Source organism: Protomyctophum parallelum (genome assembly GCF_964188405.1).
Source record: "Protomyctophum parallelum genome assembly, chromosome: 11".
Lineage (NCBI taxonomy): Eukaryota > Metazoa > Chordata > Actinopteri > Myctophiformes > Myctophidae > Protomyctophum > Protomyctophum parallelum.
In genome coordinates, this window is record NC_139707.1 from 23988648 (window position 1) to 24007176 (window position 18529).

The 18529-nt window shown below is 41.3% G+C and overlaps 1 protein-coding gene across 1 annotated transcript in view; it reads right to left on the minus strand.

Moving 5' to 3' along the window:
* wnt6b (wingless-type MMTV integration site family, member 6b) overlaps nucleotides 1-13142 on the minus strand; it is a 40314-nt gene extending 27172 nt beyond the window's left edge. The window contains exon 1 of the mRNA XM_083776583.1: nucleotides 12443-13142. Coding sequence (XP_083632709.1) covers nucleotides 12443-12522 — 80 coding nt within the window. The 5' untranslated portion in view covers nucleotides 12523-13142. The remainder of the gene's footprint in view (nucleotides 1-12442) is intronic.
* Between the last annotated feature and the right edge of the window lie 5387 nt (nucleotides 13143-18529).

The following is an 18529-nucleotide window of genomic DNA, read 5'->3' on the forward strand; positions in this document are numbered from 1 at the left end:
AATCACTTGGCATCCCTGTTCTGTGCAAGGCGAACATTTTGCAAAATGGCACTTGAAAATGCGTCATGTTGTGAGCTTGTAGATTGGCTATTTTCATCAAAGAGATGTGTTCATGTGTACTAGAACAGTGGTTTTCAACCACCAGTGGTCATTGAGGGGGTTCCAGGTGGTCCCCAGCTAAATGATGGAGAGTTGTTAACCAAATGGACACTTATAATGTAGATCTTTTAACACTAAAACGGGTCCATTTGGTCCATTTTATAGAGCGTGAAATGTAAACTCTTGAAATTAAGAGTTCAATATTGTTAAACATCTGCATTACTTAATTTATAAGAAGTCTAGTTTGCCTGTTATTTCTATTATGTGGTACCACATCCATACAACATGGAATTTTGGAAAAAAACAACAACAACTTGGATTGTGAGAGGCTAAATGTCATCAAATGCAGAATAAATAATGGACCTTGATGAAAATTGAAAACCTTTGATGTAGGAGGGAAATAAATGAGTGGACCAAGGATAAACCCCTGGGGGACTCCGGTCAAAGAAGTCTAATAGGGTTTAAGTGGTTATGGTACTCATTATTGCAATGTTGCTTGCTGTAAGTTCTGTTTACTTCACCTGCATCTCTATACAGAAGGCAGAGTTATGAAGCGTTGAGACATTGCTGATTTCACTGACATAATCTAACGCTGGAACTGTAGATGACTCTTAAGGTGGTTGCACACGGTTGCGTTCTTTTTTCGCTGCGTTTTGCGTATCTGAAAGTAGTAGGCTATCACTAGCTGGCAGCCTGTCACCAACACCCTAGACTCCACTAGACAGACAGCTGCGAAAAAACGGATATAATCGGCCGAAAAAATGTATCAGTGTGCAAACACCAAGAGACAGACAAATAGGCTACACTGTGATTTCTACCAAACTACAGTAGGCCTTTATGTAAGAATGAAGACAAACATACTGACAAACATTATTAACATGCTCAAAAAGCAGCACAAAAAGATATAAAACTAGATAGATTATATATAAAACAAATGCACTCTTGGCTCGTATTAAAACTATTGCACTTGCATTGAGTAGATGATGGTTTTTATTTTTCCACAATTTCCCCCTTATTTGGACACATCTAGACACCTTTCCAGGTGCAGTTCCCTTCAAAAACTGCACCACATATATAATATATATATATATATATATATATATATATATAATATATAATCCTCAGGACTTTACTGTGTAGGACACAAGGGTGCAGAGCCAAGACAGATTGAAAGTGTTTGCCCAGCACGACCTCCGCTTTCATTATAAGTCACATGATGCCACAGATACAGCACTGCGCTGCCCTGGGTCTGTCTTTTTTTTGTCCACCCACGAAACGAGTGAATTTAATTCGTCCTTAATCCCTAAAGTATGCTAGAGATGAAAACAGTCACGACAAGAGCTAGTCTGGGACACCAGAGTGAGAGGGAGGCTAGAGGGAGAGAGAGGGATAGGAAAAAAGGAGAACATTCCGCAGACATGCCCCCTCTAATGTAAAATTGCGTAAGAAAATAAGTCAAACTATTTAGATTAACCATCTGTATGATATCATTGAATCTATGAATTTGTTTGTTAAATTCACAATTGTGAATGAAATAGCCAACTGCCTGTTAGTCCAGGTTACAACCAGAAGCAGTGGTTCTGGCCCGGGCCGGCCTAGCGTACACAAAGACAATGTTTGAGAACCACTGACAAAGAAATTAAGAAGTGTAGGGATTATTTCCTCAGATGGAAGCTCTCAGGTTCATGCTAGTGGTTCCTGTTTCCAAGACTGAAAACATGGCCATGGTCCACAATGGCACAAAAGAAAAGGACACAGCAATGCTGCTGTCTGCCATGCATGTGCACCAAGACAAACTCGATCAGTTACACAGAAAGAGGTAATCTCGCAGGAATTTGTGGCATGTAATGATCATCAAGTGTTTGGATTTTCATCTGACACTGGGCACTGAGAGAATAAGACATGGTTGTAATGTATTAGGGATGCACGATATATTGGTAATCATTTATTTAATTAAATAAATGATATTTTTAACCAATTTGTATGGTAGAGTGGATCCCAAAGTGGGGTCCGGGGACCCCCAGGGGTACTTGAGGGAGTTCCAGGGGGGACCCAGCTAAATGATAATTTGGAACCAAATGGACCTTTATGGGTCTGTAACTCTGAGAGTGTACAAATGGAACCAAATGGACCCTAACGGGTCCATATGGTTCCATTTGTACGCTCTCAGAGTTAAATTAGCATTGATTTCACAATATAAATTGGGGTCCCAGAGATAGAAATGCTATTCCGTAGACTAATGCATGTCAAACTGGGGGTCCTTGAAATTAAACTGGTTCAAAATCACTGCCACCATAAAAGTCTTCTCTTATTGGGTTCCCTGGCATATCTTTTGAAATGGGGGGTCCGTGGGCTATTTAGTGTCAATTTGGGGGTCCTTGACATGAAAAAGTTCGGGAACCACTGTGTTAAAGGACCACTTCACCACTTTTCAACCTATCTTCATATAATTGGTCTTCACTAATGTTCATGCTAAAATTATAATACAATATAGCCTAAGTAGTACATCTGCAGTGGGTAGAGGTGCTCTCCCTACTCTTCCGTTGAGACATTTATACCCTGTGTGTCACGTGGTTGACAAGTAGTACTGCCTGAAGCTCCTAAGTGCAATATCTCCCGTGGGCCTGTACGAGCAGGGATTGCCACAGTAGGATGTTCAGTCCCTCACACAGACAGGAGACCATGGGTTCGAATCCCGGGTGGGTTGTAAAAGGTACGCATTGCAGCTTTACAATGGCGTCAGTATCGGACACATATCAAAACTGATCCCAATATGACTCGCAACGTCAATATGATGTTGCATTAATTAGGTGCAGACCACATTGATGCATTGGTGAACAATGTGCTTATGGCATTAACCCCCACAAAGATCATGTCAGAAGCGTCTTTCTACAGGACCTTCTAGTCTCACAGCTAGAAGGTCGACACTGACACTGAGTGAAAAAAAAGGGTTACACAAATCACGGGATAAAAAATAAAAATAAAATAAAAAAGAAGCGTCTTTCTACAACACCATCGAACAATCACAGAAGTGACCAACCATGAAGTCTCGGCAGGGACCTTATGTAGCTAGTTTTATCAGCAGCACACTGTAACCCAAAACTCATTCTAAATCTGATGTGTGTCCTTGTCAGCTGTGGCTACATGAGCCAATTTTGTAATGATTAATTTATAAATAATATGATTCACTCCATCCATAGTAATACTGTTTCTGACATTCACAAACAAAGCAACAGTTTTATAAAGATATAACTCTCCAGCAATGGATGAACTTGACCGCACGCAGTGACAGATCAAAACTACTGAAACTGCGCCAGGCGGATAGAGAAACTGTTATATTGTATGGGTGCCAGGTAGCTATACTGGAAGCAATATGGCCTCCTTGATATTCAGGGTTGGTCAGATTACTTTAAAATGTAGCCAGCTACTGAATTGTCTACTCATTACATGGCAAGTTTCGTAATTAGTATAGTCAAACTCATTACTTTCTGCTTTGTATAATTACCTCGTATTATAGCCTACTTTATACACTGCGTCGTACGTTTTTTAACCCCAGTGTGAATACTTTTGGATTACGGCAAACACAAATAAAATACCACTTTACTCTCAGCATGTAAACAAACAATAATAAACTCACAACAATGCATGTCTTTCATATACAACACACAACAGTACACACATGCTCACATGGATGTATTGTTGTTTGATCCTCTCAGCAGTCTGTCACACACTCTCTCTCTCTCTCTCTCTCTCTCTCTCTCTCTCTCTCTCGCACGCGCACGCACGCACACACATACACACACACACACCCTAACCCTAACACACGATAATATGGTATTACATAATATCGAATTTAAAAAGCCACCTGTAGATCCAACACTCCCCATATAGCACTCCTCCACACTTCCATAATGCAGAGGTGAAGAGGAGCGCTCATATCTCATATCATATGAGATCATTATGAGTGTAGTATTCAGCAGGTCATTCTCCACGCAGGATCACAGAGTAAATGGTAAATGGACTACACATGACACAATGCAGGGCTATACAATGCATTTTGCCCATTCACAAGCACATTCACAGACCAATGGTGGAGGACACCATGCATCGCAGCAACATGCTCACCTGGAGCAGTTAGTTAGGGGTTCAGTGTGTTGCTCACGGACACCTCAACAGTCCGACACCCTACCCAAAAAAAAAACCCAAACCCTAAACCTAACCTCACGGTTAGGTTTAACCTGCCACATGTTAGTTGTAACCGGCCACGCATGTTGGTAGCGACGGTGTTGTCGGACTAATGCTTGTCAGACTGTTAGTATGTCTAACCAATGTATGCACCCCTGCTGACTCAATACTACAATGGCGCACTCAGTGGATTGCAAATCTCTGGCAGAAAGGCAGGGCCCAAATAATGACACTTTTTGTGTGTAAATATTCTTTTCTCCCTCTCTGTGTCTCACTCTCTATGACTATCTGTCTGGTGTGTGCATGTAGTCAGTAGTAGTTGACTAATTAATGTAAACCTCCAACCGTATGAACCGTGGTTACACGTTTGGAATAAGCCACAACTGTGCGTGGACGTGTGACATACAGTAGGTGCACAGGGTATGTTGTCATGTTTATATCTTGGCCTGATTCAGATGTGAGCTACAGTATAACTGAATGGTCTCTCTCTCCCTCTCCCTTCCTCTCTCTCTCTGTCTGTGTGTGAGTGAGTCAATAGGGCTACAGTATGTGGTAGACGGTAGTGTTTTTCTTTTTTAATTTTAACGTTTTGGCATTTCCCTGTCAGGCCGGCTTGTGCCGTAAGGACAGGAGTGTAATTAGTAGATCCCATATATGCCAGATGGATAGCTTGCATGCAGTCGATTGGCTAGTTCCACTCCATAGACTTGTGGACACGTGACGTATCCCCTAGCCAGGAGGGACAGTGGAGATTATTAATTCACAATACCTTAATTGGTTTTACACACACACACACACACACACACACACACACACACACACACACACACACACACACACACACACACACACACACACACACACACACACACTACCCGTTGTCACCCGTTTAAACTATCTGTCTGTGTCCCTTTTGTGCCCATACTCTATATGGAGATCTCTGTAGTATCAATACCCATTGTCATAGCACCCATTTTAACTGTTTGTCTGTGTCCCACATGGAGATCTCTGTATTGTCTGTCTGCCTGTGTGTGAAGAGTGCAAACTGACTGTTAAAAGTGGACTGGTTAATTAATCAATTGGCAGGTGTGGGGTTGCCATGGCAATCAATTGGCTGATACCGGGCACTGCACTCCCTGTGGAACGCGTGTGTCAAAGTCGGTGGGGCAAACGGTTCTCGAGTTACGTGCAACGCAGACAGACAGAGACGTGCAACGCAGACAGACAGAGACGTAGCGCATTTATAGTAGGATATCTTAGAATTCATTGGGTTTCAAATGTAGTCCCACACCTGCCATGGGGACAGATGTTGCAAACAAATTAATTCGTTCTACACCAATCAGACAAATTGAAACACCAGTGTTAGTCCCCAACATGGCAGGTGTAGGAATACATTTGACACCCATGAATAGATGTAGACCTGACAGTGCAGCAACATAACAACCATCAGCTGGTCACAGTCCCTATACAAACCCCCTTGAATATGATGGAATATGATTAAGGATTACTGTGGAAAGCTCACATTTCATATCACACACTATAATTCACCTGGAAAAAATTATATATATATATATATTAATTATTATTATCTAGTCTAATCAATTTCCATGTGGGAGGGGGATTTGATTGTCCATAACCAATCACTAGAGACCAGCTTAATCTGACGTCATTTTAAGTAGACACTGATGCATCACCATTCGCCATGCCAAGTTGACAACACAAAATTATCTCCCCTTTGAATAAATACTTTCAAAGCAGAGTGCTGGTGATTTTTACTCGACTTAGGACAGACTTGATAGCTGTGTCTTGTTATCCTTGGTTCCAGTGCACAGCTTGACATTGTTTGACAAGAGCATTAGTCCCACCCAAGGTGCTGATTGGATAATCACTTTTTCAACAGAGAAGCCGATTTTTCATGATTCCAGAGCTGAGGCAGTCAGCTCAGTGGAGTGAGTGGAATCACAGGGTTGGACTGAGGCACAAAAAAGAAACTTTTTATCTCTCCCCGGGACCAAAATTAGTCAAAATAGCAGATTTACAAGTGCACAACTTTGCGAGCTTGTAGATCGGCTATTTTCACTAGTTCTTAATATATAGTTGTTTTTTTTAATTTATGGAATTTGTTTGTTTTAACATAACACAATTATATATATATATAAAAATAAATAAAAAGAATAACAAATATAAGTGAAATAATTACTACTTATTAATTATTATTTTTTTATTGTATGAAAATAATATGGTATTTTTACTCGTGTCGTAAACCCTTGAAAATTGGTCTGTGACCCATGAATGGGCCCCGACCATTACATGTTGTTTTGGTATTTCTGTAGTTTCGTACAGATTTCGCACATTTGAATAAATCAAATCAAACAATACAGTGATACTTTTTTGCGCTTCAATGATTTGTTATAGTCAGATCTTTTTGTATTATGAATGTTTCTTAGACAAGAAAATAATTGTGGGCTCGCTCTTTTGTTTCTGAAAAGTTCCCGGGGGGGGGAACCACAGGGTCGGGGGTTTAACTTGGGACTCGTTGTACAGTGTGTCGTCGTCGTCGCCCCCCCCATATTGAAATGAAACATACTGTACATGGATAGGGAAGAGAGATGGAGAGAGAAAATGAGGAAAACAGGATACATAAATATGAAGATCAAAGCAAAAAACAAGACAAACTACTTACAAATAGGAGCAATTCTTTGGGGAGGAGAGGAAACATAAAGAACATACTGTTAAGTAGTGTGGTGATTTCTGGATCGCAGTGCACTGGCACAGAGCTGCGGTCTCTACCAGGACTCAACGTTTAATCAGTGGTGGAAAAAGTACTCAATTGTGAGCTTGTAGATGTGCCATTTTCAAATGGCCGAAATGTATATAGGGCTGAAGTGGTTACTGTATATTTTGTAATTATAATAAAAATATAACTATAGTAACTATAAGTTGTCAAATAAATTTAGTGGAGTATTTAAAGTACAATATTTGGAAGTTACAAATACCTCAAAATGAGTACAGTACTTAGTTACTTTGCAGTAGTTTGCACCACTGAATACAATGACACATGCACTGTATAGTCTGCACATGCTGTATGCTGCTGTACTCACTTAATACAATGACTGCTGTGCGACACACGAACATATGCTGCTATACTCACACTTAATACAATGACTGCTGTGCGACACACGAACATATGCTGCTATACTCACACTTAATACAATGACTGCTGCGTGACATTGTACAACATACACATGCATAAACCAACACACATAGTCACTCTTGCACATAAACAAAGAATAATGTACTTGCGACGACGCACAACGACAACACACATGTACACGGTTTGCAACTTTGCACTATGATGGCCATTTAGCGGTCTGTGTCACACAACACACACACACACACACACGTACACAAACATTTAATTCAGTTCCCTGGCTAGTGCCAAAACCACATTGTTATTTAATCTTTATCTGTTCCCATCTCTCTGGTCTTGATTAGACTGTCTCCCCCCCGCTCCTCTCTCCTTTCCCCTTCTTTTCTCGTGTGCCTCTACTCTTCCCTCTTTTTTTCTATTCTTATATCTCTCTCTCGCCCTACCCTTCTCTGTTTGTTCACTCTGTTCTCTGGATTTGACCAGTTTGGGCTATATCCAATGTCGGGGGGGGGGGGGGGGACCTTCTGGCTTTGTCCAAAACCGTAACTTTTCAGGAAATGGCAGAAAGAACCTGGATGATTTCATCTAATGTGGTTATTAGTCTTAAGTGTTATTTAGACTTAACCACTTTCAACCTGTCATAAAAACTTTGTTTAATGACATGCCTCGCTAAACATCATAACTCCAAAAGCACACTATTCAATATCGTTACGCATGATGCTTTGTTCAAACCTAAGAACGGCTGCAAAACATTCCGAAACATACTTAAACACAACCGAAACATACTTAAACACAACAGGAACATACTTAAACACAACAGAAACATACTTAAACACAACAGAAACATACTTAAACACAACAGGAACATACTTAAACACAACAGAAACATACTTAAACACAACAGAAACAGAGTGGCTAAAATGACACAAAGAAGAAATAATGGAACGGGGAGGCTGGGGAGTCAGCGTGGAGAAAGATTAGAAATGTAACTTCACATGCTTTTCTAGTGAAGCTGAGCGGATAAGATCTGTTATATCCAAGTGATGTTCTGCTGGTAACGACGGCAATCCTGGCTCTGTGAGTGCGTGTGTGCGTGCGTGCGTGTGTGTGTGTCAATTCAAACTCATCTGGCATGAATGGCTCATGGTTAATCTGCAATCTCCTACGCTTGCTTGCATGCATATATGAGTAAATGTGTTCACGCACTCACAGACACACGTGCACACACACACGTGCACGCACGCACACACACACACACACACACACACACACACACTACAGAGGGAGAGATCAGTACACCTGTGGGCTTGTGGCACACTCCAAGTAGGCTGCCAGCCAAGTCTGCACTATACCACACACACACACACACCGTGAAGATGGCCCTCCTGAGTGCCGTGGTGACAAGTTGTATACGAGAGCAAAGGCATTCCACCCTCCAGTGAGGTGCTCTCCTCTCTACTCCCAGGCCAAGTGATTAGAAGTCCCTAATCAGCAAAGGCTTTGAAAGGACAGTATCTACCAGTGTTTCATCTCCCCCCCCCCCCCCCCCCCCTCTCTCCCCTGCTCACTCTCTCCTCTCAATGACAATGTGTCTTTAGATGATAAGTATTCAGTGTATATCAGACAGAGAGAATGGAGAGGCAGGGAGAGAGAGAGAGAGAGAGAGAGAGAGAGAGAGAGAGAGAGAGAGAGAGAGAGAGATGTATGATGGTATGACCAGCAGCTTTCAACAGAGAGCATCATTGTCCTGGCAGACTGGGGACTGACCTACAGGTGTGGCTTTACCCCAGCTGCACCAGAGTCTGACGTGGGGTGTGTCTGTGAGTGTGTGTGTGTGTGTGTGTGAGGTGTGTGTGTGCGTGCGTGCGGGTGTGTGTGTGTGCGTGCGTGCGTGCATGGTGCGTGCGTACGTAAGCAACAGCATATAAGAGAATAACTGAGTGAGCCAGTCAGTCAGCCAGCCAGCCAGCCAGTCAATCATTTAGTTAGTGAGTCAGTCAGTCAGTCAGTCAGTCAGGCAGACAAATCAGTCCGCCAGCGAGCCAGCCAGGCTGAGTAGACCAAATCCTTGAAGGTGTTTGATGTGATTCCATAGAAACAGGCAGTGTAAACTCAGCTTTTACAGACTATAACCATATCGGATAACGTTGCCCTGTGGGACAACTTAAGTGATGGTGTCAAACTGGGAATTTAACAAGGAGAGATGATGATGAGCACATAAATCTTCCCTATAGAATCTATCCCTTCCAAAGGAAGGAATTATTTTACCAAGACTGATGTCACTCTCCTGTACCATTTTGTTTTTACCCACTTGAACCCCTAGCATCCCTATTCTGAGGCAGACTTCAGTGAACATAGCAGATCTGCATTGTGATGCACTGTGAGCTTGTAGATCGCTTATTTTTGGCAAGGATATTTAGTGTATAGTGAAACAGGAGGGCGGCTAGTATAGGGCCCTTGCGCTCAACTAAATATAGCGTTTAAGTACTATTTCCCTGGACGGTGAATAGATGTAACTAAAATGAACATGTCGATTTTAATTTCAAGAATTAGAAGTATATTATCAATATTAAACAGCAAGAATCGTATCGTTTGACCAGTGGTTTGACTTTGTATCGTTTTGCAATGCAAATAATTGGTATTGAATCATAGTATCAAGTATACTTGTGAGTTGTATTTAGCAATTTTAAGAAGAAAAAAGGAAAATATTTACTTTTACTCCATTCCATATTGCATGTCTATCGAAGAATGTGTGTATTCTCTGTGTTCATGTCAAGGTGTGTTTAAATATAATCAAGGTAACCATGTATCGTATCGTTATCGTATCGCTGTTATAGAGTTACACCCATAATACCCACCCCTAATAATGATGTGCATCTGTGGTACCAGATGTACCACTGCAGTTCCTTTTCTCTCCATTCTGATTCCCTCTCCCTTCCTACACTACAACTTTTTTGGCTTTTTGAAAACAATTAATGCAAATGATTGATCGTCTGTCGCATACGGAAACACAGGTAAGATAATAGGTAAATATTGCAGTCCTCCATATTGACCCATTACCCCCTCCCCATGTCAAATGATTCTATCCTAGGGACCTATTATTATTATTATTGAGATTTAACCATTTTGAAAATGTTTGCCTTTGACATGGCCAAAATAGGGATGCCAGGTTTAAATTGGTTAAATCAAGTTGCCTAAATGTCATTGTATGTACCTGATGAATATAGGATTAAGGTGGTGATATTGAAACATATTGTTACAATGGTCATACATTTTTTTTGTATTTTAACAATTTTCCTTGGATTACAAAATCAGCATAAATCACCAACTGGAGCACAAAGGAATTGTAGAATGGCATGAATACAGGCCTGGTACAACCACAACACTATTGCTTGCACAAAGCAACAAACGAATGATTTCATTTAAGTCTGTTAACTCAACCCATTTGAGACATGCAGTACTTACAGTAATACTAATAATTTGAGCATTTGCGATGCGTGCTAGAGCATACAAGTAGACCCACACAACCTCAGTGACACCGCTACCCCCACTGACCTCGACTGGGTTATGAATGAACAGTAGGACGACGATTCACTGGTGTAAAAAATAATAATACAAAGCTTATATTCAAACGTCATTACTTTTCAGAAATGGGCAGGGGAGAGAGAGGGCTCGTTCTTGAAATCTTTCAAGACAAAAGTTAAAAGAAGATGATGAGAAAGAGAGAGAGAGAGAGAGAGAGAGAGAGAGAGAGAGAGAGAGAGAGAGAGGAAGAGGAAGGGGGGGTGTTATCAACAGATCTGGTGTCTGTCTGTCGGACTGTCACACACCTTGCGGTGCTCAGCCCAACGGATTGTTTTATGATGACATATCCACAGTGCCTCCAGGGCCACCTGACATTCCTCACTCTGACCCTCCTCATATCTCTCCTCTCCTCCTCTCCTTCTTGCACTTCTGTCTCACCTCTGTCTATTTCCCTCAGTCTCTTCCTCAGACTCACCCCTCTCATAACCTCTCCGTTCCCTGGCTTTACTTAAAATTCTTCCCTCTCTCTCCCTCTCCCTCTCTGTGTCTGTCTGTATGTCTGTCTGTCTGTTCCTCCATCTCTCTCCAGGAGATGCAGATCAGCAGCTCCTCACTGACCAGACACAGTGTAACCAGATCGGGACTTTTACTTTTTCTACTTTTTCAACCAGAGGCGGGACACCGAATTCTCATCATTTACTCTCTCGCCCTGGGAACCAGACTCAATAAAATGTGGTTCTCTCACTCTCTCACATATGAGGAATAAAATTGTGACACTTCATGGATCCTGTCCAATATTGAAAAGTAACTCATAGAATAGAAAATTTATCTAATAAATAATGAGAATTATAAGAATTATTATTTTTATATACATTTTCTATTCTATGAATAACTTTTCAGTATATTCAATATATTATATATTTTATTACCCTATTATTATTATTATTATTAATACAGCTACTAATAATTAATAATAAAATATTAATATAATATTATTTGTATTTCTACTTAGCCTAATTGCTGTTAAATGAATCTGCTGTAGCCAATAATACATATGTGAAAGCTATTTCTAATCTTAAACAGTTTAAATATAGTGTTCTTTAGCCCATATAGCCTATACTTCATTTATTTTATCCCAATATATAGCCTACTTTTTGAAACATTTGCCTCAGTGGTACAATATTCTCCAATGCATGGCATTGGAGAATTTGAATCTGAACAGACAGCAAAAATATTTGACATACACAAAATGACAATAACCACAACACATATGGGTGAAATTAAACTATTAAAATATGTCGGTAAGGTAACGTCTGGTCAAGCAATGGGAACGTGATTAAAGTATAAGCGGTGACCGGTGAGAGAGGACGTCTGCTAACCGAACATTCATTCAATCTTTCATTTTCGACAACCGACACATTTGACATTATTATGATTATGGACTATCCTCCAACACGTGGTAAATACACATAAACCACTTACCACCAGAGTCCAATGATATTTACGGGGCAGAGCAAGATGAAGAACAGGGCAAGTTGGATTCGTGATAGTGGAATCGTCATGATGCGGTGAACGTAGCAAATCCTCAGGGGAGAATGACTCGCCAAAAAAGTTTTAAATTAACAGCCCAGACAACGCCGAATGCGGTGATTTTTGTGTGGAAAAACATGGGACATCCGTGTGTGGTGGGTTCTTAACTGCACGATCCAGCACTCGGCCAAGTCATAATGCTCTGTCTGCAAGTGCGCAAGAAGTCAATCACCCAAGTGCCCAACTCCGTTTCTTCCAGGCGCATCCTACTTATCAATCAGTCAACTCGGTCAAGAGGTTACTAGAGAGAAAGCTGTGACCGAATGCGTAGTTAACGAGTTCATTGTCCTTAAAAGCTGTACTATCGGAGCACACCGCTGAATTTTGAAGAAGTCCTGAGAGAGAAATAGAGGTGACGCAAAGCAAGTATAAACCCTCCTGACTGCAAAATAGCCTACCCAAATTCCAAGAGCGCAGAGATTTAGATCTGGCAGTGAGGACACTTAGAGCCCCGCGGCTGATGGAATGAAGCCAGACTTTTGGGCAAAAAAAGTGAAAACAAATCAAAGACTCCACAGAGACCAAAGTTCTGTATTAATGTTGACGTGCACTGTACAAATGTCACGGGAGATGTTGGTCTATACTGGCGCTGGCTGGGGGTTGGAAGTCCATAATACGCGCTCTGGTTCACAACTTCACACTCACCGGCCACAGGTAGGCTATAGCCCGGGCGTCAAAACGCGCGTCTGTCTGTACTACAGTCTCTGCAGTGCGACTCACTGTGCGAGAGTGTATTTTCCTTGGATCATAGAGGGAGGAAAAATGCACTCATCTTCCACCTTGGGGTGACGTCGCTTCGGGCAAAGCGAAATCCTCGCTGTCACTCAGAAAGAGAAAGAAACTGCAATTAGTTTTTAGAAGAGGACCTGCTGGGAGCAGAAAAGTTAGGCTTTCAGGGGTGACGGCGAGTCAAACCCATACACACGCGTGCGCGCGCATATCACACACGCGGGGTGGGGAGAGAGAGAGAGAGAGAGAGTGTGTGTGTGTGACTGTGTGTGTGTGTGTGTGTGTGTGTGTGTGTGTGTGTGCGCCTATGTGTGTGTTTGTGTGTGTGTGCGTTTGTTTGTCAGACTCAGGGTTCAGACACTGCCATAGCCGAAATCAGAGATTATGGAATGAGGTGAGATCAGCACAGGTGTGTGATAACACATTTCTGAGATGTTCCAATAGTCTATCGGATGATAAGTGGTATGCTGGAATGAAAGAAACACTGGATCCCTTTTCATCTGCTCTATTCTGGCTACAGGCTGCTTGTTGTCACCAAGGTACATCCTTTTATTCAGGACAATGATGAAAAATGGGGGTTAGGGTTAGTTTGTTTTTCTTTAAATTTGATTAATGCCAGTTGTCTAAAAATGTACACATACTGTAGTCATTACATGTTGTACCCTTTGCACACCGTGCTGCACCTCCTCCCTCGAGAGGAATTGTTTGGAAAAAAGTGTGCAGCACTGCACTGATGTCAGTAGGGAGACTACTATTGTGTCTGCAGCCACCACCCACCACCATTAAGAGAACCAACATCATCTCATAGGGCTGTTACAGGTAGAAACACAACACATAAACAATAGGCCTGCACTGTTGCTAGGACGCATGCATTTGTGTACGCTTGTATGCAAGCCAATGCATGTGCGCAGACAATTGTGCGTGCATGTGTGTGTGTATGTGTGTGTGTGCGAGCACGCACGCGCGCGCACGCACACATAGCCTGGTGGGTAGTATTATTATCACCTATCTGGCCAAGGGCACATCCATTGAAATCTAACACCTCTGCTCTGCTGTCGCCCATAAAAGCTCTGCATGACATCCCACTTCGTTCCTACACAGTGATGCAATCAATCACAACTGTAACACACAAGGCAAAAGAACACAGTCATGTTCCACTATAATCATGGAGGCATTCAGATATGCCACCCTACCTCCAAATCCTCACCTTAAACCTCCCCAGTCCCAGTACACTCCGCTCCTGAACCTAATCACGGTTAGGTGGTGGCCCTGGTGGGCCCCTTCATACGCCCTCACAACGTGCCAGTGCGGTAACACAAGTAGCACAAGGTCACAGAGCAGCCTCTGCCAGTGGTGGTTCTCAAGGTGGGGTCCAGGGACCCCCCAGGGTCCTTGAGGGGGATCTAGCGTGTCCCAGCAAAATTTCAAGGACCATACAGGTGGTCTGGCAAGTTTAGCCCATTAATTCTCACTTTTTAATATACTTAGCTGCAAACCATTTTCCATAGCATACCGTACAGTAGTTTGTCTGCCACTGGCTTCCATTAATTTCAGTATGGTGCACTTGCTTTGACATAGATAATCCAACACACTAAATATCACCGTGCCGCAATTCTTTGTAAAAGTTAAATTTTCATTGCTTTTTACACACATATTTGTAATGTTCTCTGATGAAAAGATTGATTTACAAACTAAACGCAAACATCCTTGACTTATCAACTGCTCAATTTGGAAATGTTGTAATGACTATGGAGGAAAATAAATAGCTAGGCTAATGCAATTAAAATTTTAAAACTGTAATATTGTAATGTTCTGTAAAAATATGGAAACATGGTCTATGTACCATTTATCTATGTATGATATATGGACTAAGCTGTGAATAGACAGTGTGTCTTCTTACAGTATTCAAAGCTTGTGAATGAGACAAATTAATTGGCTTTTTACCATGAGGCTGCAGTCCAATCCATCTCTGTGTGTGTGTGTGTGTGTGTATGTGCGCGTGTGTGTGGGGGGGTGTGTGTGTGTATAGTGTATACTGCCCGCACAGAGTACAAAACACTGTTGGCCTACAAAGCAACCGGGAGGCTGGCAGAACCTTCACACATCCCAGACTCTTCTCCCTTCTGGCTCCAAAACTATGGAATGAACTTCCCGTTGCTACCCGAACTACACCTTACCCCGCAGCACTTGCCGACCGTAGCACTTGCCCTAGCCTCGACGACCTTGCAGGCGTATATGCAAAGGCTACACTTATGTCATTTAGATAGCATATTGTGTAGACATAGCACTCTATAGTGTACCTGATATTCTACTGTTAGACGGATGTTCTAAATGATTCTTGGCTTACTTACTACTAGCTACTGGCTAGTAGTGAAGGAAAAGTCAAACTTAAGACCATGAATGTTCTGCCATAGTTGAACATCTATGCATGTAAAATAATCCAACATTGTTCTTGTGACTCTTGTGAATCACGATAATATTTTTCACAATACTGTATTGATTATCCAGCGGCCATCGTATAAATATGTATACAGGACTCGATGTTCTTCAACACTACGCCTCAGACATTTGTCTCCGTTTATCTGTTTTATCTGTTTGCATGTTGCCATACCCCGCAGGGGTCCAAAGTGAGAAGAAGAGAGGTCCCAAATGGCAATCACAACACATTTAATCCATGTAGCGTTTAGAAACACAAAAATAAAATATATTGATAACATATCTGGAAATACTGTCACATATTTACAGGGTACTGTCACGCACCTCATTGTTTTTAAATATCTTATTTTCACAAAAGCCCTTCTAGCCTTTCAGTCTGTCTGTATACTCTATCAAATAAACCATACTTAAATTACATAATTGTTCCCATCACTGGGAGGGACAAGCCTCTCAGCTGCTTATATCCCATAACCCAGAGGGACTACGCTGTATATTTTCTACCGAGTTGGTGGTCTAACAACAGCTGGGACAACGCTGATTGAGTATGACAATCTTCGGCTAAATATATGCTTTCAAAGTGGGTATGCTGTCTGTACAAATATTATCATACACAGCTGCTTCATACACACAATGCACATTCTATTTACTTACCCAAGTATCCGTAGCGAAGTTTGGACGAGGTCATGCTGTTACTAAACTCTACAATTTGTAAATATGTCTTTAGTATTTTCCATACAATTCAACATTTCAAGTTAGATTTCTGTATAGCTTATGAACTATTTGGCTTGTTATTTTTTCTTAGCCTGCAGTATTTTACCCATTCATGTTTTCTATATTAAATTGATTTGACCTGTGAACTGAAACCTTAACTTTTGTTGAGACAAACACTGCCATGTCTAATGTATAATACTCCATCATATGATGCTGCAGAAGACAAAAATACTTGCAAACACTCATCAACAGAACTGACTGGGTAGCTTATCGTTAGATACAAATAAATATCGCTTATGATCTTAATCAGATAATCAGTTTAAGATCAGTGCTGGGCCTGATGTGGGCCTCTGGTTATGTTGTGGTCAGTACGTTCTTCCATACATACTGTACCCCGCTGTAATTCAGCTTGCAACAATAAACTTCAAAGATGAAATATGGAGGCTTTTCTCGTGCTCCAGGTGCATTCAGGCTACCTCGGTTCAACTGCCGAGGCTACACTGAGATGAGCCGAGCTGGGATGTAGAATATATTTCCACTTTTATGCCTACAATATTTCTTTATTTTTTTAAACGCTTTTTATCACTGGGAAATCTCTATCTCGCAGAGCATGGGGATGAGAATGTGAATGGAGCAATGTAACAAAGCACCAAAGTCAAGTCTGACATATTGGTCCAATGTGCACTTTAAGCATCTCCATTTCAAGCATCCTTTTCAGTTACTTATCTCAGTGGTTTCAGAGTGGAGGCTGCTGTAGGCTGTAGGGTACCAGGAAGGGGGGAGGGAGGGCGACGCGGGACATTTCACCAGAGGCCTATTACTGGCCCACATCAGGCCCAGCATTCATCTTAAACTGATTATCTTATTATGATCAAAAGCGATATTTATTTGTGTCTAACGATGGAAAAAATTATAAGAAATTATACAGAGAACATTTTTAATCCAATTCATACGATTATTGTGCCAGTTTGACCTGATGTCCCTATTTTGCTCATTATCGTTATTGTCAAAGATGTAAAAAAAATTAAAATTATGATCTACAAGCTCAAACCGTATCAAATCATGACACATTTAACTATTGGGGTCCATATATGGTAATGGAGATCTGGGGTCCTTACCATGGAAAAGTTTGGGAATCCGTGACATTGTTTGCATTGTTCTCTTTCATGTATTGACGGGGTATTTTTCTCTCTCTCTCCTTGGCCACATTCTCCCAGTTGTTTGGAAGCGAACAGAAGTGACAAATTAGTTAGCATTAACGCACATTAAATACATACCAATCTTTTTTCCCCCCTCTCTTCTTTCAGAGACATTTCTATTCCTCAGACTCTCAGAGGGTCAGAATGATCCGATAATACTGTAATTATGTGAACTGTACGGGAGCATCCGTAACAAAGTTAGAAAGTTATGAAAATTGAGTTATCACTGCTGATCTATATATAACTGGAGAGCATAGTTGTGAACATGACCACCAGGACACTACAACTCTTTGTACTAGTACTATCTGCTCACCAGGGGTGGGAAAAGTACAGTAAAAAAGGTTACAAGTAAAAGTCCGGACAAAATGTACTAGAGTAAAAGTACAAAAGTAGGCTATTGGTATCAAAATATACTTAAAGCACAAAAGTAAAAGTACTCATTATGCAGAATGTCCCATTTCACAATTTATCAAATGTACAAAAATAGCGCGATGTGACGCATTGTGAGCTTGTAGATCGACTATTTTTAAATGTCCAAAATGTGTATAGAGCTGATGTGGGTAATGTTTGTAATAATAATCAAAATCTACAAAATAAATAGTAATACAATTTTTCAAATAAATGTATAATGGAGTAAAAGTACAATATTTGCCTCTGAGATGTAGTGGAGTAGGAGTAAAAGTAAAATCGAAAATACTGGAGTAAAGTACAGTACTTAAGTAAAGGTACATAGTTACTTTACACCACTGCCACTCGCTCCATCTCCCTCCCCCTCCCCCTCCCTCCCCCTCTCTCTCTCCCTCTCTCTCTCCCCCTCTCTCCCCCCCCCCCCTCTCTCTCTCTCTCTCTCTCTCCATCTCTATCCCTGGTTCTGTCCATTGGGGTGAGTGTGTTTAGTTAGGGA